Source organism: Phyllosticta citribraziliensis (genome assembly GCF_038025025.1).
Source record: "Phyllosticta citribraziliensis strain CPC 17464 chromosome Unknown J3D65scaffold_3, whole genome shotgun sequence".
Taxonomy (NCBI): Eukaryota; Fungi; Ascomycota; class Dothideomycetes; order Botryosphaeriales; family Phyllostictaceae; genus Phyllosticta; species Phyllosticta citribraziliensis.
In genome coordinates this window covers 299,295-318,910 of record NW_027117340.1, presented here as the reverse complement: position 1 = coordinate 318,910, position 19,616 = coordinate 299,295, and the positions used below count along the sequence as shown (strand labels likewise).

Sequence of the window (19,616 nt, the reverse complement as noted above, 5' to 3'; positions counted from 1 at the left end):
CTGCATCTCGTCTGTCTGTCGAAAGTTACGCCGTTCGCGTGGTCTGATGGAGAGACACGCGGAGGGAGTCCCGATACGTCGAATACGTGACCATCAAGGCGCGTGAGAAGCAGCCTAGATCGTACCTATTGCGAGCCAGAAGACGCACGTCAGAACAGGCACACAAGCAGTCAAGCAGGACGGACAGCGAAGAACAACAAAGGGCCTAGACGCAGACAGTAACCCGGTACAGAACAATTGAATATAAACAACGAGAAAATTACACTACACGGCGGCCGCTTGTCCATTCCGTCGTCAACGAGCCAACACCACCACCCCATCTACAGGTAACGCACCTACGCAACACCGCCCACCTCCCACAAATCCGCGACAACGTCCCGCTCAACCGAATCCCAGTCGACGCGTCCACCTTTGTACGTCTCCTCAAACGCCGCAATGGACAGCTGGCCCAAGAAGGGCCGGACGACGCGCATGACGAACTCGGTCTTGGGCATGGCCTTGATGTCGGCGACGTCGCCCCAGACGTCCTGCTCCCGGGCGGCCGCGAGGACCGGGTTGAGGAAGCTGGTGCGCTTGCGCTCGTCGTCCGCCGCAACGGGCCCGCCGCCGGAGGCCGCTGTTGTTGCGGCGCCTGCGTTGGGCAGCGCGACCGTGTCGGCGGGCTGTGGTGACGACGATGTGGCGCCGCCGTGCTCGACGTCTTGTCCAGCGGACGCAGACGCGTGGGCGGCGGCTTGTTGGAGGGATTCGGCGAGTTCGTCGACGAGGGCGACAGGCGTCCAGTCGCCGTCGGGGCGGTACACGGCGTCGATGGTGTCGGTGAGGTAGAGCCATTCGTGGAGCTGGAAGTCGTCGTGGTTGATGGTGACGAGCGTGTCGAGGAGCTTGCACGCGTGCAGGATGGAGAGGTTGTTGTAGGTTTCGGGTTTGTCGTGGTTGGACGTGAAGAAGTTGTTGTCGGGGAATAGGGAGCTGAGGGCGGCCGTAAGCTCTGACGTAACGATCGGCCAAAGAGGCGCGAGTTGACTTGGAGAGAGACGCAGAATGAGAGAACGCAGGAGGAGAAAAGCCTCGGCACGGGTAGCAGAAGATGGAGATGAGGCTGGGGTTGCCATAAAGAGTTCGACGAGCTTCTCGCCGAGAGCGCCCACATTGCCGACAAAGGTGTCTTCCTGATTAGCCATGACGAGTGCACCGATGCGGCGTAGGTTGAGCTGTGTCCGGCGGTCGGCTTCTTGTCTGGCACTGGTCGCGCCGACACCAAACATAATGCCAGCGGTAGTGGGGGCGGACAGGCGGGAAAGCAACTCGGGCATGCGGTCCTTTTCTGCCACTGTCCATTGTCGCAGTACAGGGAGCCATCTGTCCCTCGCTAGAGAAGGGTCACCAGAAAAGAATCTAGCATCGTTGAAGGCATCAGCAATGTCTTTCTTCCAGGCCTTTGATCCCTGGACGACACGCGTGATCTGATAGAATAGATCCAGCAGTGCTGGAGAAACGTTTTCTGGAAACGCCTTTGCTCGAACGGTTGGACCGATGACGTTTGTGCTGATCGCAGTTGCTGCGCTAGCAATGCGGTCGGGTTCCACCAGAACGAGAGAGAGTTTGGGGAGAATGTTGGCGAGGATGGTGACCATATCGGATGACCTCGAGTTACAATTCGCCGTTTCCTCAGGAACTTTGTCGACCGAGAGGGAAGACGAATCCGAGAGGTAGCCCATGGGTCGAGTAGTAAAGGTTGCAGTGAGCAACCGAGTGAACAAATCCTATGATAGTTAGACAGGGGCGAAGACGTTGGCAAGAGAACTTACACCCAAATCGCGACGCATGCGGCGTTGCTCGCCAAAGTTTGTGTTGTCGACCTTTTCAGCCAATGTAGCTGTGAATTCCAACAGCCCAGGCAGTATTTGACGATGCGGCATGGGGTTTGTCAACACGTCTCTCAGAAACGTGAAGCAGTCGGGCCAGATCTCGTCCATGGCATCATCTTCCAGGGACTTGGTATAGTCAACCAAAAAGGCCACCAGGTCAGTGTCGGCCAAATTCGACGTCAATGTTGACATCCGATGCGGATCCAACGCATTGGGATTGGTGCGGCTGTATAGAGCGTTGAAAATCGTAGGAGTTGTATGCTTGGGACTCGAGCCATTGAGAACATTCAAGAGGCTGAGCACCGCCGTAGCCTCGGGGCTACCCCGTGGTGAGCGACACCAGATTACTGTTAGAGTCTCGAGGCATTCGAGTGCTTCGGCAGCAAACAAGTGCTCGAGAATGCGACGAGCCCTATTCCGCATCCTAAGAGAAGTGTAGCTAAACGAGGCAATGGATGCCGTGTCCTGCCTTGCAATCTCCAAGCCGTATCCACCCCACGACCAGATGTTAAAACAGATGCGGACCGTATCTTGAAAGCAGAGCAATACCGTGAGGCGGCTATTTGCAGTTGCAGAGCGGGCCTGAGGATGCTCGGGAGAAAATACTCCAGAAACCATGTTGCCAAAGAAGCCCTGTGGCTGTTCCGGCGTCTTTGCGACAGAGGTTCTGACTTCTTGCAAGATTAGACGATCATGGGCGCTCGCCAGAATCTGTTCCAAACCATTCATGAGCGAGATGAGTGTTGACTCTGGAGCAGTAGGGCCAAAAGATGCGGGTTCATGAAAAGTAGACTTGAGCTGGTCAAAGGTGGCCTGAATTTGCTTGCCCAGGCACTCGGATAAAGGCAGCAAGTTTTGGAAAATGGTGTCCGCAAACAGCGGGAGCACTTCGATCAAGAACTTGACCCAATCGTCCAGAACCAGACGACTTTCGGGCGAAGAAAATCCAGTCTTGAGGCACTCTACGAGCTGAGGCGGAGGCACTATCGCAGGGGCCTGTGGTGCCTCGAATTCTTGCTTCTCTACAGACTCACGGATGCTATCTTGACGCTGGCGTGTGGACCTGTCTTCCGAAGGAGAGGCTGGAAGCGCGCGGAGTCGTAGTCGAAGCGCCGCCAGCGTCGCGTCTAGAAGGAGGCTCTGGAGCGGAGGGCTTCCAGCAGCTAGGCGATCCATGAGAAAGTTTTCCAACTCGAGCTCTCTCAGCGGCAACGAGTGTGGATTCATGAGAATCAAACGGAGAATCGAGATTGCGGTGCGATAGAGCCCCTCAACGTGTGAAGACTTTTGCTGCAGTCCTAATGTCACCGAGAGCGTTCTCATGCTAGTTTGCACCAGCAATGTCTGCAATGGGACTTCTTTTTCTTGGCCTGCAGCGGGATCATGCATTTGTACAACATCTCGGGCCAGCACCATCCAAGTGTAATCCGAAGACCAGCGGAGAATGTTCAGCAAATGTTGCATGTAGTAGAGACATTCTTTAGAATCATCTACTACTACAGCGGGCTTTTGAGAGGAAGGCTGAAGCTTCTCGGATGCTTGATAGTTGAAGCAATTCAGCGAGTGCAGATGCTGCACGATAATGTCGAATACTCTGTTTAGACTCGGCAGATCCTGCAGCCATGCCCGAACAAAAAAGAAGAGCTCTGTGCCGTCTTCCGTGAGCGCGTCCAATAGAAGCAACAGCGGTCTTGTGAGGATAGCTTGGTAGCCTCCTTCGAGTGTGTTCAGACCAGACAACGCTGGCAGACCACTGGGTCTCCGAGAAAGGCCTCTGCCACTTTTCTCGGCTTGAAGGTTGAGCTCATGAATCGTGTGTGCCCAGAGAACGGCAAACCGGCGTCCAGCATCCGAAGACAATGAGGCGCTGTCCTCAGTAGGGTCTTGCAACATCAGCGAAGTGATGGCAGCTTCCACGAGATGATCGGAAGCGGTCATAGCTTGGAGCTGCCACAAGCACCTTACAGCTTCGACGTGGTATTTTGGTCTAAAGGGCGACAAGTAAAACCACGTAGCTCGAACCAGTTGGTTGACCAATTCAGGCAATTGCTCCTGGGGAAAGTAGTTGTGCGGGCGGCAGCTCGCTTGAAGCGCTGCCATGACGGTTGTAATGGCCAAAATGGCGGGAAATGGCACTGAACTCTCGGATGCGTTGGGTTGGCCATCAAGGCAGGCATGGAAAGCAGACAAGAACCGATCGCGATCCTGGTCGCCGGGATTTGTCACTTTGGACAAGATGTTGGAGAGAAGTCTGGTGCTTGTTTCAACCTTGCCGGGTGTGGGATCACGCAGAGAGTTGATGAAATTTGTGCATGCTTCTCGCAGGAGCGATTCCTTTAGTTGAGATCCGGTGAAAAGAGGTCCGGATGCTTCAATATTGCCCTGAGCTTTGTCATAGAACGTCCGTATGGCGTCGATGCTGAGAGCGTTCCTCGTCTTGCCACTCTGGCCGCTTGCAAAAACGCGATCCGGCACAAGTTGGACGAGTAGGTCGGCTATCTCAAGCTTTGTAGAATTGATGCGCTTTTCGAGCTCATTTTGCACATCTTGCTGGAGCAATCCACGATTCACGAGGTTGAGAACAACAAAGGTAAGCAACGGGATGTGGTGCAGAAGCATCTCCTCCTCGCGTACGTTGAATCGGGTAATGATGAATTTTGCCAACTTGAGTTTGCGCAGCTGTTCCTCAAGAGGCTGCGGGTTTGTGGACATGGCTTCGTCCAAGAGTTCCAGAATCTTGCCCCATATGAGACCGCTTTCGACGCCATCAAAGAAGATGCTCGCACTGCGCAACACGTCCTCAAAGGCCTCTCTACCAGCCGTTTCCCGATAGACTCTTGCACTCTCCAAGGCAGGAAGGAAGAGGGCAGGAACAAGGAGTCCACCTACTTCCCAGCGGTCCATCAAGGACAAGCAGACTCGGAAAGGTCGCGCCTTCGCCACGGGCGATTTGTCTCGACTGTTTATCATGGCCATGATTCCACTGGTCAAGGGTTGGAGGCCGTATCGTGCAAAGTACGCGGCATGATGAGAATTGAGGTCCAAAAGCGGCCCTTTTGAATCCGCCGGAGTTTCGGGTCGTTCGTCGGCAGCGGGCTCAGGACCAAGCAACCACGACCAGAGTCTTCGATTTAGGCTCATGTCCCTTCGAGCAACGACACCAGCGGCGGCCGTGACTAGGCGCTCCAGATCCTGGGAGTCAATCCTGACCTGAAGGACTTCGGAATGCAGGGGAAGGGAGTTGACAAGGAGGTCGAGGTAGCCCCTTTGAGTCAGTAGCTGGCTGTCTCCAAGTCCTGCTGCAAAGCACCGGATCAGAAGCCCCGGCTCTGGCGCAATGACCGCCTCGGCGGCCAGCGAGAGCGGTTCGTTCTCGTCGCCTTCCCCATCTTCCTGCCCGGCTGTTGAGCCCTTTCTAGGCGCCCGTGATCCAAACTTGGGCAAGCGCCGCACGAGATAGGCCAACGCGCCCTGCCTTCGCGGCGCATTTGTGATTGTGGCCAAGAAGAAGCACTGCCAGAAATACGAGTCCTGAGCGTCTCCAATGCCATCATTCTTGCGATCTTGCGTCCCACTGATTGTGAACCGCAGCTTGTCCATCATTTGGACAACCCGCTCAAAGTCTTCGGCCGTCTCCTCTTCTAGACCTGGTAATAAACATAGTATAATGGACTTTAAGGCCGGCCGGAGCGCTTGCGGGTCAACAGCAAGGATGTGGGCCTCAATTAGGGAAAGGAAGGCAGGCCGTACGGAGAGCGAAGCAAAGGAGAGGACAGACGCGAGGCCAGGAAAGTAGATTTGAAGGTCGCGGGCGAGGGCTGGTGACTTGAGGACGGAGAAGATGTACGTGTAGACCTCGAGGGCTTTCTGGTGTACTCCGGACGGCAATAAGGGATTCAAGCACTGGGCGAGTCTCGTTGAAACGGTTCCGCTGTGAGGGATCGTGGAAATGCTTGGGGGATGTGTTTGGATAGCCTGGCTGGATTGTCAGTATGGTTGAAGATCCGGGGACAGCTCAATTCCATGTACCTTCAACAATCTCCCCAGAAACGAAATATAGTCAGCCCATTCCTGCTGCGGCGTATCGAACAGGGCGAGGGCGCGCTCGACGTTGCTTTCATATCGACGGAATGCTTTGTCTTTCTTGAAGGAGCCTGAGGCGAGAGTGAGCGCGGTGTGGGATCAAGAGCCATGCACCACGACGTACATACCGTCCTCGATGCGCCGTCGAGGTGAGCGTATGGGCGAGGCACGGCCTGAGCTCGCGGGCGACGCGGAGCGGTGAATTGGATCGAGAGACATGGCGCCTGGGAGGAGAGGCAGGCATCGATGTTGGATGCTCAGCGGTCTATTCGCATGGTAAGGCTGTTGGGGGATATGTCGTCGTCGCAAGCATGGTGGCTGTGGAGGGAGCTGGGATGGCGACGCGTCTCTCAACGTGTGCACATTGCTCCGGTGGGCACGGGCCACGTCTTGCTTCCTCTGGACGTGAGGGAGTCTGCCTCCGACCTCCACGACGCATTCACCAGCCTCTCAGCAAGGAGACCTCTACTGGTTTGCAACGACTTCATGTTGACTTTGATTCACTGCCCGACCATCAAGAGATTCAAACAACCAGGAAACATGACGGCATTGACCAAGCGCCGTAAAGACACCGCCAGCTGGACCGTGACACAGCAACCTCATCTCAACACCACCTTCGTCGTCTCTCATCATCAAACAATTGGAGCTCGGTAACTCTTCACCCCGGGGCCCTCGTTTTCCTCGAGAATTTGCTTGATCAACGCCGAATCAAGATAGGCGCGAACCTGGACGATCTGACCGTCTTCGTTGAAGCGCATGCACCAAGCATACGTATTCTCGAATTTCAGACCTGCTACCATGTCAGCAGGTCAACCCAAGCTCCCTGGCCAGCTGGACCGACCATTTTTGCACTCAACTCCATCCGCGTAAAGCTCGACAACTGCCCACTCTGAATCCCCGCCTCCGATGACGTTGCGAGTCTTGATGCGAATTGGACTAGTCTTCATGATCGCCGTCAAACGCTTCAACGTGCTGTTCAAGAAATCTTCCAGGCTCGTGTATCGCCCAGCAATGGGATGAGTACCTTGATCGCATTCGGTCAGCCATCTAACAGAACAAGCTCCGCAAAGTGTCTGGTGTACCCATGACAGTCCAGTCGACATGCGGATGGACTCTCTCAAACACCTTTTCAGCCTCACCCTCTTCCATGGGCTTGAAAATGGCTTTGATTTCCTCGGGCGACGGGTACTTTGTCGCCATGTTGTTCAAGTTGAAGAAGGTGTTTCCAGCCCTCTACAGCGGAAGCCAAACGAAACACGGCTACTTGCGTCCCCGCCATACGGGGCAGACTTGGCTATGCCTAAGCCGCTTCAGCTCCCCCGCTGTATCCACGGGCGCACGTGAATTCAAAGCATTCTCGAGATCAAGCTTCACTCAGTATTCTACATGTGGACGATCGAAACACAAAACCACATGAATGCTTTGCGCAACTAAGCTCATTGTCTGTGGGCCACAAAGAGAACAGATTGGGTGCTCGTGGTTTGGATCATCCGGGACGGGGTGCGGATTGCATCGGATCCGCCTGAAACCGCCTCACGCAACTGGACACCTCTGTTGCTGCATATATTCATTGCTCAATTCGACTGTTAAAGGCCGGACTAGACTCCTCCCTCCAACTCCGTTAGACGCCGTAAAACGATATCAATCCAACTCAGAGGCACTCAACCGCTTTAGATCTGAACGTTCTAGCCAGCGACATGTGTGGTAGCTCTCTACTCTCGAGCCCGTAGTTCCAAGAGATTCAAGCACTACACGTAGTCATTTTTTAGGAGACAAATGTTCCTGATTCCATCCCACAAAACAGCCTGGGGGCCCTTGTCATATCCGTGCCCGCTGCCACGACTGGGACACCGAGACACCCTCGTTCCTGACGTTGACACTAGTCGTTGCCGCGACTTTCACGCACTACTCCAAGCGACGAGTTCCGAATGTCCGAATCAATGCTGCGTCCCGACGTTGCGACTTTATGGCGGCACAAAAGTCGGACGTCAAAGAGCACCGATGGTGCAGTCTGAGTGGCAGGCGTACCGTAGAAATGGATGCGCGTCAAAGGAATAGAGATCCAAGACCCTTGTCGAGTGCCCGTAGCTTGGAACCTTCCCATTTATGTGCGAACCGTGCAGGCGCCCTGGCCAACCAGTGGATCTCGAGAACCGCTTCGACCTGAGGTTTTCAATCAGCACCAGACTAAAAGATTGATAACGGTGTTCTTCAAACATCGCGAGCTTCAGGATTTCCGAATTTCATGTTTTCGGCAACGGTACAACCTTTTTCACATGGTCGCCGTTGGATACCAACGCTCCGAACGACAGGAATACCTGGGACCACGGGCCAGTTTGGCAACGATCGGGCTTTCCGATCCATTTCGGGTGAAGAAAGACAAATGCATCGAACAGACTTGGAAAGCTACTGAGATAAAGTGGGAATAGGAGGACCTTTCGTTGCGAAGCTAGCGCAAAACACCAATGTCCAGCAACCGCGCTTTCGTTTGGATTGTTAGCTGGTTCGTTCAAAGCAAGAATGCTCACGGACAGCAAAGGCTACTTCGTATTCGGAAGCTCCAATCTTCAGAACCAGCTGTTGCACTGTACAGCCTCTCTACCGGGATGGTCGCGGAGACGATTCTTATGCACCAGCAGCAGCCCGGCAGCCAAAGCAGCGCAGATCACCATGTGTCTCCATGTGGAACCCGGCGCCGCCGTCTTGGGTACAGCAGCTACTCTAATCTGTAAAAGGCAGTCCCCTGGTTCCGAACGATGCATGATCCTGTACCTCTCTCGATCGCCAAAAAAAGCGACTCGTGGATCAAATTACCATGTGTTTGCAGTATATGGAGCGCCAAGATGGCCCGAAATAGGTGGCGTCCTACACCTCGAGATCTTTCACGAGGGAAATGCTCGATTCCGGTCTGCGACTGTCCCGATTCAGTAAGAAGACAGCGTCGACTGCCACAAGATTTCTATGCTCCGTCCTTTAGCCTGCATACTGTTAGAGCGGCGTATTAAGCATATGATCAAGCGTATCGGGCTAAAGCGAACCAGCGTACATCAATTGCACACCACATCAACCACCGGACCAGGCAGTCTAACAGTCGGGGATAACCACAGCCCCAGCATGTTGTTTAAGGGACTGAGCGCCTAAGGCAGCTCGATGAGGCTCGACTCAGGCCACATATTGCGCGAGAAGATCTGCCGGCGCGAAATAAAGTTTAGCGGCCGCTCTAATCCGCATCACCTACCATATCCTTGTTAGTGCAGTGCGGCTAAAGTCCCTGGATCCTGACCGCTTCGCTAATTACGATTGCTCTGTACTTGTTGCTGCACAGAGCAAAATGTTTTTATGGGGTGGAGCTGGCCTCGTCTCTCCTGTTTTGCGTGTGCAGACAGTCACTCCTTCATCGTCGTTGCTTTGTGTCGTACTAATTTTTATTTCACTCCGACCACAACGCTCCTTGGCTGTTTTGTCTACCCAGTTCAATGTGGAAAACTATTGTTTCCCTCCTGGCCGCTGCCAGTGTTGTCAATGCCGGTTCTCCCTTTGTGGATCTGGGGTACTCCAAATATGAGGGAGTTAGAGAAAACGGTGTTCTCAAATGGCTCGGGATGCGGTATGCGGACAAGCCGACTGGGAATAACCGCTTTGCTGCACCGCAAGACCCTCCGAAGAGTGAAGAGGTGATCAAAGCTGACAAGGTATGCTCGTGCTCTTCTCCTTACTGCAGACATGCTGACAAGAAAAGTTTGGTGCTATCTGCCCGCCTCAAACCCCCGACGACTATACCGCACAAGGAAAAACAGACCGCTTCCGCGTGGATGAAGACTGTCTGTACATTTCAGTATTTGCACCAGAGAATCCCAGAAGTACTCGTCTTCCGGTCATGTTCTTCATTCAGGGTGGGAGCTTCAAGTCAAACTCCAATTCCAATTGGAACCCAGAGAACCTCGTAAAAGACGGCGAAATCATTGTGGTCTTGTTCAATTACCGCGTTGGTCCGACTGGATTTGCACACAGCGACGAGATTAAGAGGAAGGGAGCACTGAATGCGGGGATCTTGGACATCAAGAAGGCGCTCGAATGGACAAAAGATCACATTGCGGCGGTAAGATTTCCCTCTTCTTTTGCACGTGCTTCCAGCCCGTATTGACTGGTTTCAGTTTGGTGGTGACTCGGATCAAATCGTTCTCAATGGAATTAGTGCCGGCGGCACTGCTTCTGCCCTCCTCATGGTGGTATACCGCGACACAAAGCGCCCTCCTTTTGCGGGCGCCATCATTGAGTCAGGAGGCTGGGTCACGATGCGCAACATGAAGCAAGGCGAAGAGCAGTACGAGTGCCTGCTCAACGCAACCAAGTGCACCGACAACATTGACACGCTAGCCTGCCTGCGCTCGAAACCCGAACCGGAGCTGCGCACTTCCGGGTGCTGGTTTGACCCGGGCATCGACGACCAAATGTTCCCCAAACCCCTGCTCGACATGTTTTCGGACGGCGCCTTCGCCAAGGTGCCCACCATCATGGGCTTCTGCAACAACGAAGGCACGAAGTACGTCGCGCCGCAGGACACCGACACGGCCGAGCAGGCGCACACGTATCTCAAGAAGCAGGACGGCGCGCTCACCCGCGGCTCGCTCGACATCCTCGACGACCTTTACATTAACCGGCCTGCCCCTTACTACTCCAAGTCCGGTCGCAAGTGGCGGCAAACGGCCGACGCCATCGGCGACATCGGCACCAACTGCATCGTCTACGAGCTGCAAAACAGCATCGTCAAAAACGCCGTGGCGCCGCCGCGCGGTAGCAGCAGCGGCGACCTCAGCCCGCCGACGTGGAACTACCGCTACGCCGTCACGGACGAGGACGACGAAAACGCCGGCTACGGCACGTGGCACATTGTCGAGCAGTACGCGCTATGGGGGCCCAACAACACGGACAACGGGGCGCCACCGTCGTACCTGCCCAAAGGCGCCAACGAGGGCATCGCGCCCGTCATTCGCAAGTACTGGCTCAGCTTCGTCAAGCAGCTGGATCCGAACAAGGAGCGCGATGCCGGCAGTCCGGAGTGGAAGACGTGGAGCGGCGCCGAGGACGGCCAGCGCCAGCGCTTGGTGTTCATTACTGGCAAGACGAAAATGGAGCGCATGAGCCAGCGCCGTAGTTTGAGTTGTCGGGCGACGCGTGAGATGAGTGTCGCCCTGGGGCATCCGAGGGAGGGTAGCCAGACGACGGATTTGGATGGCAAGTTGGCGCGGGATGCCAAGGGCGCGAGCGATAGCATGGATTACTGAGACATCTGACTAGCAAGTGAGAGAAAGAAGTGGGCAGCGTGGTAGAGAAGGTGAGAGATGAGCGTGTAATATGCTTCTTGTAATATTTGACTTGTCTCTTCTTCCATGGGTAGGCAGTTTGTGCGTTTGGTTTTGGAAAAATAGATCAATGAAGAAAGATGACGACGCATATTTGGTCGCTGGTAGCAATGACGTGGGACATCTTCCGGGTTCACGTCTCCGCCCTGCTCTGGGTTCCAATCTTGGCAGTAGTGGCTGGCTTGACGTAGGTTGAGTGGATTACAAGTATGGTTTCAACATGCGTGACGGCTCTCGTCATGACGGCGCCAAGTTGACGCTGATTTGGAATGATTCAAGACACAATGTACGATTGTAGATGCAGATCATCGCCTGTTCACGTCGACTTTCCTCACCAGCTCTCCTCCCAGCCTTGCCATCTCAGCCAAAATCGCCTCCTTATTGACATCAGCCTGGGCGTCCTCCTCGCCTGCCCCCGCAACCGGCACGCTCGAGTATCCCATCCTGACCTTCCACTTCCTCCTCACCGTATTAGCAGGGTTCCACAGGCCAGCAACGACATCGCCGCCGTCGCCGTCGTGGAAAAAGATAACGACGTGGCCGTAGATTTCGCGCAGCTCGGCAAGGTAGAGGCGCACCGGGTCGAAACCTGCCATGTCGACGTTTTGCGCGGGCTCAGCTTGGAGCGCGAGGTTTTTGAACTGCGCCTTGGCCGTCTTGTCTTTGCGCCCGCTCTTGCTGTGCTGCGGGCTGATGCGCAGGACAAAGTCGTAGTCGGAAAGCGGGCTAGAGAAGAGTGACTCGGGCTCAATGCGTACGCCGGTTTCTCGGACTGCCTGCGACGCTGCTTTGGCGAGCGCCGTCATCCGCGCAGCAACGACCTTGGCCGGGCGCGCGTGGTCCGTCCATGTCGTACCCTCCGGGTCGACGTTCGTGGCGGCGAATATGACGACGCGGTTCAAGGCTGGGTCAATCTTTCGCCAGGCTTCGTAGCGAGTGTTGATTGCGGCGACGTCCTGCGTCTTCATTTCGCTGCTCAAGTCGACGATGAGGGGCTCGTTGCGCCAGTCCCAGCGAGCGAGGAAAGACAAGGTGCGTAGGAAGCCGGTCATGGCGCTGGTAGGCGGCTCCCAAGGGTATGAATTCAAAAACGTTCGCACGACCATCAATTCAATGAGTTCAGGGGCAAAGTGAGACGAAAGAAGGTGGGCCGCGAACCACTTCTTGAGGAGACGAATAGACGGGGAGAGGGCCGGAAGGCGGGTCGAAAGAGCCTGGATAGCTTGTGTGTGAGAGGGAACGCGCTGGGACAGGCGCTTGTGCGTAGCCAAGGCAAGCGCAGTAGCTTCTCTCGTCGCCGTGTCCAGACTCTTGTCTTTGAGACGGCGCTCAAGGAGAGTCTGCTCGCGGTCGTGATACACTCTGAGGCGGAAGATTGCACCAGACTGATAGACGACATCCATGAAAGACTGGTTCATGATGTCAAAGCCTTGGTTTTCGAGGCCGACTCGAGTCGTGACGCCTTTGGCAGACTCCTGGAGAAGCTCGCCCATCTTGAGTAAAAAGGCGACCTTGGTCATTTGGATTGCTCTCAGATCATCTGGCCAGCGTGCGGACCCTTCAAACTCAATCATGACGTCGGCCGGTTCGGGAGCCTGCCTAAGCTGTAGAGGCACGTCGACAGATGCATATCGAAGTTTCGGGTCCGCTGCGAATACATGACGGGTCGACAGGGGCATGCCCTCCAAGGAGCGAATGTCTCGCTCCAAATTGTCGAATGCCTTCTTAAAGGGCAAGAACAGGTCATGTCCAACCTGTCCATTGCCCGTGACAAGCCGCGAGAAGTTTTCTCCAAAGAGCTTGGTGCTCTCGGCAACATCCTTTCCTAGGTGGCGGTTCAAGACGTACTGGATGATTTGCTCGAAGATCGAAGTGTTCGAGTCCTTGGTAGACCACACAAGACTCTCCAGAATGCTTCCGTCCTTGAATCGACGCAGCTCAGCCTTTTCGCCCCAGAACTGACGGAACAGCGCAGCTTCTTTCTTGCTCTCAGCAGAGGGACCATGATCGACAGCCCGGAGCGCATTGGCTGGATCGACGACGAAGCCAACCTGAAGCGTTGCATTTCGTGGAATGGTCGTCTTTGCGTTGCCGAGAGGGAAAGAGGGAGCTTCTGGCAGTATCAAAGAAACGAGTTCGGCGCGATCACCCAAGCCACGCTTGAGCACGCGATAGAGCTTGTGGAAGCTCTTTGTGATCTTCTGATTGTGGTCTTCGTCTTCGAAGTTGATTCCAAACGCGGAGACGGGAATTTCGGCCACGGCATCGTACCTGTACAGAACATGGTCCGTTTTGAGGACAAATGTGGCCTCGAACTGATCAAAAGCCGAATCTCCAAGCGACGAGACTGTCGTCTTCGCCTCCCGTCGCAGAAGCTTGTATGCCCAAGGAGTCATTTTGTACAAAACGTTGAGAGAGCGAGGACCGTCGAAGAAGGTGGGAACGGCATCCTCCCTCGGGACCGAGATCCCATGGGCTTCGTAAAGCTGCGGCTGTTCCGTGAGATCTCTCGAGGCAAGAAACTGCAGCATGCCCTTGAAAAGCTGGTAGCTGCTGTAACCCGCGGCGAAGAGAGGCCTTCCGGCGGGACCGCCGCCCTCCATCAAGAGTGCCATGATGGAGGCCCATTCGAAGTTGCCGAAACCTCCATTGCGGATCCTGCTGCCAAAACCACGCTGGCGCAACCAAGTGCGGCCGAGGACGCAAGCGTCCTTGAAGGCTTCAGATCTGCTCAGAGCGCCGTGGAGTAGCTTCAAGTAGGCCGTCGTCTGGCAATCTGCACGCAAAGACGCGTTGTAAAATGGGGTTGGCTTGAGAGTTGGCGATTCGTCGCCAGTTTGCTTGGGCCGTACGCAGTTCTTCTCCGGGAGCGTCTTGTCCTCGGGGAAAACACCATCCGGAACGGCAGGGATAATGTGAATCCGGTAGTTCGAGGTGGAGAGGTCGTCGTTGCCGCCGCCTTGAACGACAATGATAGGTTGCAATTCATTGCCGTTGAGGTAGTCGAAGCTGAGCTTGAGATTGTGGCCCTTTGTGCTCTTGATTCCAGCCGCAATTGCAGCCAGGTAGTATGCCCTCTTGTAAAAGTAGCGATAGTTCAGGTAGTCCTTCTCCTGGAACACGGTCGGCGGCATAACGACCATGAGGTCAATGGCGTATTCATCTCCAGTCCTAGCGTTTATTTTCAACGGGTAGCTACCGACAGGGTTGATGGCAATCGGCTTCGAGTATTGCAAGGTGTACTTGGCGTCTTTTGGAGGGCGAGGGTGAGGAAAAGGCACGGCAACCTTGCTATGTTTGATCAAGGACCTTTCGGCCTCAATCACCTGGACCGAATTAGCCTAGCAACAGTGGGGCTGGGACAATGCGACTCACCGAAGAGGGGTCCCTCGAAGGAATCTTTTCGATGATTGATTTGAGATCGCGCAGTGCCTTTTCCGCGGCGACTTCCTTCTTGCCATGTTTCGGTCTGACTTGTGCCAGCAACTCGTCCACCTGCAATTTGAACATGTTGGACTTGTAGACTTCGCCGGTGTATGCGCCCGTCATCTCGGCCATGTCGATGTCTCGCTTCGGCTTTCGAGGCTCCTGTTTGGTCTTCAGAGACTTTTCCTGCGATTTTCCATCTTGCGCCTTGGGCTGCGACTGTTCCACCTCTTCATCCTCCTCGGCTCCATCATCCTCATCAGATTGCTCTGCTTGTCCCACATTTCCCATCTCAACGTCTTCTAGGCTCCCTGTGTCGCTGTCGACGCTATCAGCGTCGGAGCCGCTGCCGACGACGCCGACGTCAACGCCGCCGTCGCTGCTGTCTTCGTCCGAGTCGTGGCTGAGCTTTCTGCGCTTGACTGCTGGTGGAGCCATTTTGGGGTGTTGTCGCGCGGGTTTCGAATCTGGCGCGCGAGAGACAAAAGTTGTCGCGGCTTGGGCAACAAAATTTCCCGACCGAACCCTTGCACGCGAGCTCTTATCGATAAGGAGACAATCCCATTACTCGCACCGGGATCGGAGAGACTTCTTTGTGTCAGAGGGTCTCCGCATGTCCAATTCGCCCATTCCCGCTCTCGCCCATTGACTCCCGGATCCAGACTGGACTTGACCATGGCCGCCTCGCCTCGCGAAAACGACGTTGGAGAAACCATTCCTCCCCTCACTGCGCATGTAAGGCCCGCCTACACCTTTTTCCGCGGGGCTTCGCGGGGCACCAGCACTGACGTATTCAGGCCGTGAGCGTGTCGCTCCCAACTTGGGATGCCAATGTTGGCTACGAAGAAGGCAGACCCGATGTGGTCGGACGCATGAAGACTGGATACCCACGGTGCGCTGCTCATACACACGCTCGAAACCTCGTTCTGACGCGCGTAGATTCTTCGTCCACAAATCCATCCAGCGCTTCGCCGAAGCCATTGTTGCGACCTACGGCCAAGCAGATGACTCTGCTATGCTCTTCCCGTCCCATGTCATCGCCAACCGCTGTCTAGAATGGTTCCGCAAGCAAGCGCCCGAGCTCGGCCCCAATCGCCTCCGCCTCATCGATCTGGTGCCCAACCTTGACCATCGCCATTCCACAGACCGTGTCTTGCCCAAGGTTTCGGCAGTCATCTTTCCCAAGGATCGTTTCAAGATTGCAAAGGCTTTCTGGCAGCACGCCGGTGACGGCGTGTCCAGTCGCAGGGCCGAATATTGCCACAAAGCGTTCGAAGATGGGGTATTGGTGGAGAAAAGCCAGGCGGATCAACGCATGGTCAAGGGACCAAAGAGATATCAAAAGAGAGGCTCCGTGGATTCCAAGGCGCCAGGTGCAAATGGGCACCACACGGCTCCCGAAAGAGAACCAGATGGCCAAGACCCGCTGCGATTTGTCGAGGAAAGATTCGGAAGAAATCTGGACGTTGGTTTCGCCGATAACGCCAAGTTGGCCATTCGGAGAAGGATCGCAGGGTCGCTGACTGCTAACGTCGCTCTCGAAGAGGCCTTGAAGCTCGAGGCAGACCAGGATCGGACGCGGCAAGTTGCGGGCTTTTCAGAGGACGACGTCTACCTCTTCCCGACGGGAATGAGTGCTATTTTCAACACTCACAGGTGTATGATGGCCACATTGGGTCAGAAAAAGAGCGTCAGCTACGGTTTCCCCTACATTGACACGCTCAAGATTCTGGAAAAGTTTGGCCCAGGCGTCGTCTTCTTTGGTTTCGGTTCAGATGAGGAGCTGGACGAATTTGAGAAGAGACTCGAAGGCGGAGAAAAGTTCCTGGCGCTGTTTTGCGAGTTCCCAGGAAACCCACTGCTCAAGTCTCCCGATCTCCAGCGCATTCGCGCTCTGGCCGACAAGTACGACTTTTGCGTCGTGGTGGACGAGACTATCGGCAACTTCCTCAACGTCCACGTGCTGCCGTTCGCCGACGTCGTGGTCAGCAGTCTGACCAAGATCTTCAGCGGCGACAGCAACGTCATGGGCGGTAGCGCCATTCTCAACCCCAAGGGCCGCCACTATGATCAGCTGAAGAAGACATTGGCCAGCGAGTACGAGGACAACTTGTGGCCCGAGGACGCCATCTTCCTCGAGCGCAACAGCCGCGACTTTGTGCCGCGCATCGAGCGCATCAACATCAACGCCGAAGCCATTTGCGCCGTGCTCATGAAGCATCCAAGGGGTAAGCAAGCTGCCGGAAGCCACATTCACAGCTGCAACATCACCCCATTACGAGACTAACGCTCAACGCAATGACAGTCAAGCAAGTCAACTACCCGAAATACAGCCCCACGCGGCCCAACTACGACCGGTGCAAGCGGCCCAACGGCGGCTACGGCGGCCTCTTGTCGGCGACGTTCTACTCGACGGCCGACGCCATCAACTTCTTCGACAACCTCGACACGGCCAAGGGGCCCAGCCTGGGCACCAACTTCACCCTCAGCTCGCCCTACGTCCTGCTGGCGCACTTTACGGAGCTCGACTGGGTAAGCGTTCCTCTTGTTTGGGTTTGGATTACGTCTAGGGCAGCAGCAGCAGGGGCTAATGTGATGCAATGTGGCAGGCGGCTTCCTACGGCGTCGAGTCCAACCTCGTCCGCTTCAGCGTCGGCCTCGAAGACACGGACGAGCTCGTCGCCACGTTCAATCGCGCACTCGCGGCCATGGGGCCCCCGGAGGCCGCTGTCGAGGCATGATACCGTGGAGAACGCCGACGACCTCAGCACACGAATGCACGTGTAAATTGACAGACCGACTACCTACCAACTTGACTGACTGATTGACTGATTGATTCAACCCTGAACAAACTTGGGCGGAGCGATTGCTGCACACTGAATGAATGAATGGGTGGAGTTTTATACCCCACTCCCCAAAACGGCCTTGTATAAAAGCAAAACAGCAACGGCACTGGCCTTTCTTTGTTTGTTTGTTTGGTTGCGCGCTGGCTGGCTGGCTGGCTGGCTAGCTGGCCGGCGAAAGTGGATGGGATGCGATGGGTGGAGCGTTTTTTCAACAACGACGGAGATGACGATATGCACCTGGTTGGGCTGCAGTGGATGGGTGCAGTATATATAGGGGCGAGCGAGCAGGCGGAGGGGTCGGTATTGATTGATTGATTGATTGAATTGTAGACTTTCCATCCCGAAGCGCTTTGATCGGGCGCGCTGATTGGGATGATTCAATGCGGCGCGTGCGTTCTTTGTCGTCTACCGATCTGATCCGAGTAGGGATGCGAAGTCGTGGGGTGAAGGGCACAGGTATTTAAATACATGTACCTACCTGTAGATACGTTGCTGGCGATACCTCTCTGATACACGTAGTGGATATACCTACCGGCCAACCTAGCCTAACGCGGGCACCACTTGACTCAAGATGCCTCACTCTCTAACCTCCGCGTCGTCGGCGCAAAGCAGCGGGGCTGCACTGTTGCGTCGCGTCTCCATGCTTCAATACCTTTTCCACGGTCAGTGGCTCTGAGGATCTGCGGAGAGGCTGTTGAAGGGCATATCGACCCCCGTGACACAGAAAGCAGGTACAGCGTCCCGTACCTGCCTTTTTCCGCAGCTGGACATGCGGCTCTGCAAAGCTGACGCCAGCGGGCAAGCGAGCGGGCGGCAATCAACAACGTCCTGCGCTGTGCGGTGCGGAGCGGAGACGACAACATAGCGGCGGTGGGTGGGTGGTGCATCCCGTCCCGAGTGGGGTCGCCGCCGCCGCCGCCGTATACGCGCATATACGCCTGTGTATACGTGCGTATGCATACGTGTATGCATAGACGTATGTGTACACATGCACACACGTAGCGGGGATGCAGGACGGACGAGAATGCGGCGCGTGTATGCAAGCAAGCAAGCGCCCCTCTCGGCTGCCTGCCTGCCTGCTGTGCCTTGGCCGTGGGTACAGTGTGTACAGGCAGGCTAGCAAGGGCAGCAGCGGCGAGAGCGTAGGGAACAGCAGAGCAGCATTCTGGGGACGAATGGATGGGAGGATGTGATGGGGGGCGCGCGCGCGCGGGTACGCGGCTAGCGCGGCAAAGACAGCGAGCGGCGCGCGCGTGCGCGTGCGCGCGACATGAGCAGAAAAGAGGACGATATCCGAGCGAGCGGGCGGCGCGGGCGGCGGGTGGTGGAGACGATGAGCAAGAGGGGGATGTTGACTTGGGGATCGAGAACAGAGCGTGTAGGCGAGGGCGAAGGGGATGGAAACAAGAGAGCAAAGAGACGAATGGGAGGCGGTTGGGAAGTGGAAGCGCAAGCGGTCTGGGTGTTTTTTTGTGGAGAGAGAGAGAGAGACGCGGTGGAGACGGCGGAGAGGAGAAGGAGACGGAGACGGAGACAGTTGAACTGTGGTGGTGAAGAGAAGGGCGTGGAGAGGGAGCGTGCTGTGGCGTAGGAAGAAGCCGGCGGTTGCTGTGACGAAGACGCTGAGGTGGTGACGGAGCCGCAACAGACTCGACGGGAGCCGTTTCGACGTCGACCTCAGCGAACCTAAGCCGACTTCCCCGAGCACAGGGACCCTTGCAATCTCGTTTGCGGGCATCGCAGCGTCCCCAATCCAAAATCTCCCGCCATCTCGGTTCAGAGGTCGATCTGCTGTGCATGACCCTTGGCGATGATCCCATCCAACATCCTCACCCGCTCTTCACCTCTTATTTCGCACGGCCAGCGACTCGGAATCGTCTCCGACAATCCATACATCATCAGCGTCATCCTCTTCTCGCTGCGAAATAACATGGACCGTCTTGATTGAGAAGTCCGGGTCCACCGGCACCGTTTCGTCTCACTTGCCCGTCGTTCGCCAACCCAACGGCCGGCGGACCTCGTACGTG

At 55.7% G+C, this 19,616-nt stretch overlaps 6 protein-coding genes across 6 annotated transcripts; 2 read left to right on the top strand and 4 right to left on the bottom strand.

Annotated features, from left to right (window-relative positions):
* Positions 1–194: 194 nt before the first annotated feature.
* J3D65DRAFT_239599 (Dopey, N-terminal-domain-containing protein) lies at positions 195–6,363 on the bottom strand. The gene is made up of 4 exons (XM_066794745.1): positions 6,083–6,363; positions 5,901–6,025; positions 1,812–5,846; positions 195–1,766 (listed from the first exon to the last, which is right to left on the bottom strand). The coding sequence occupies exons 1-4, from the start codon at positions 6,171–6,173 to the stop codon at positions 336–338; spliced, it is 5,682 nt and encodes a 1,893-aa protein (XP_066657491.1). The 5' UTR covers positions 6,174–6,363; the 3' UTR covers positions 195–335.
* An 84-nt stretch (positions 6,364–6,447) lies between these two features.
* On the bottom strand, positions 6,448–7,205 carry J3D65DRAFT_615699 (uncharacterized protein). Its single transcript, XM_066799359.1, has 3 exons — positions 7,037–7,205; positions 6,796–6,978; positions 6,448–6,744 (listed from the first exon to the last, which is right to left on the bottom strand). The coding sequence occupies exons 1-3, from the start codon at positions 7,152–7,154 to the stop codon at positions 6,587–6,589; spliced, it is 459 nt and encodes a 152-aa protein (XP_066657490.1). The 5' UTR covers positions 7,155–7,205; the 3' UTR covers positions 6,448–6,586.
* A 2,225-nt stretch (positions 7,206–9,430) lies between these two features.
* On the top strand, positions 9,431–11,239 carry J3D65DRAFT_644519 (carboxylesterase; the record flags this gene model as incomplete). Its single annotated transcript, XM_066802156.1, has 3 exons — positions 9,431–9,646; positions 9,694–10,053; positions 10,109–11,239. 3 exons carry the CDS (start codon positions 9,431–9,433, stop codon positions 11,237–11,239), a joined length of 1,707 nt encoding a protein of 568 aa, XP_066657489.1.
* A 234-nt stretch (positions 11,240–11,473) lies between these two features.
* Positions 11,474–15,370, bottom strand: J3D65DRAFT_566767 (Nrap protein). Its single transcript, XM_066797606.1, has 2 exons — positions 14,693–15,370; positions 11,474–14,643 (listed from the first exon to the last, which is right to left on the bottom strand). Exons 1-2 carry the CDS (start codon positions 15,179–15,181, stop codon positions 11,623–11,625), a joined length of 3,510 nt encoding a protein of 1,169 aa, XP_066657488.1. The 5' UTR covers positions 15,182–15,370; the 3' UTR covers positions 11,474–11,622.
* On the top strand, positions 15,326–17,820 carry J3D65DRAFT_239260 (pyridoxal phosphate-dependent transferase). Its single transcript, XM_066794744.1, has 5 exons — positions 15,326–15,478; positions 15,541–15,635; positions 15,683–16,971; positions 17,049–17,275; positions 17,353–17,820. Exons 1-5 carry the CDS (start codon positions 15,419–15,421, stop codon positions 17,482–17,484), a joined length of 1,803 nt encoding a protein of 600 aa, XP_066657487.1. The 5' UTR covers positions 15,326–15,418; the 3' UTR covers positions 17,485–17,820.
* J3D65DRAFT_615693 (uncharacterized protein) lies at positions 17,729–19,453 on the bottom strand. The gene has a single exon (XM_066799358.1). It carries the CDS (start codon positions 19,407–19,409, stop codon positions 18,156–18,158), a length of 1,254 nt encoding a protein of 417 aa, XP_066657486.1. The 5' UTR covers positions 19,410–19,453; the 3' UTR covers positions 17,729–18,155.
* Between the last annotated feature and the right edge of the window lie 163 nt (positions 19,454–19,616).

Excerpts from the sequence above, each read along its gene's own strand:
- J3D65DRAFT_615699 (XM_066799359.1), bottom strand. The coding sequence starts at position 7,154 with ATGGCGACAAAGTACCCGTCGCCCGAGGAAATCAAAGCCATTTTCAAG. Across the intron at positions 6,979-7,036 it reads TGTCGACTGGACTGTCATGG|GTACTCATCCCATTGCTGGG; the intron begins GTACACCAGACA and ends AATGCGATCAAG. Across the intron at positions 6,745-6,795 it reads TGGAGTTGAGTGCAAAAATG|GTCTGAAATTCGAGAATACG; the intron begins GTCGGTCCAGCT and ends ACATGGTAGCAG.
- J3D65DRAFT_239260 (XM_066794744.1), top strand. The coding sequence starts at position 15,419 with ATGGCCGCCTCGCCTCGCGAAAACGACGTTGGAGAAACCATTCCTCCC. Across the intron at positions 15,479-15,540 it reads TTCCTCCCCTCACTGCGCAT|GCCGTGAGCGTGTCGCTCCC; the intron begins GTAAGGCCCGCC and ends TGACGTATTCAG. Across the intron at positions 17,276-17,352 it reads ACTTTACGGAGCTCGACTGG|GCGGCTTCCTACGGCGTCGA; the intron begins GTAAGCGTTCCT and ends GCAATGTGGCAG.
- J3D65DRAFT_239599 (XM_066794745.1), bottom strand. The coding sequence starts at position 6,173 with ATGTCTCTCGATCCAATTCACCGCTCCGCGTCGCCCGCGAGCTCAGGC. Across the intron at positions 6,026-6,082 it reads TCGACGGCGCATCGAGGACG|GCTCCTTCAAGAAAGACAAA; the intron begins GTATGTACGTCG and ends CTCTCGCCTCAG. Across the intron at positions 1,767-1,811 it reads GCATGCGTCGCGATTTGGGT|GATTTGTTCACTCGGTTGCT; the intron begins GTAAGTTCTCTT and ends TAACTATCATAG.
- J3D65DRAFT_615693 (XM_066799358.1), bottom strand. The coding sequence starts at position 19,409 with ATGGGATCATCGCCAAGGGTCATGCACAGCAGATCGACCTCTGAACCG.
- J3D65DRAFT_566767 (XM_066797606.1), bottom strand. The coding sequence starts at position 15,181 with ATGGCTCCACCAGCAGTCAAGCGCAGAAAGCTCAGCCACGACTCGGAC. Across the intron at positions 14,644-14,692 it reads CTTCGAGGGACCCCTCTTCG|GTGATTGAGGCCGAAAGGTC; the intron begins GTGAGTCGCATT and ends AATTCGGTCCAG.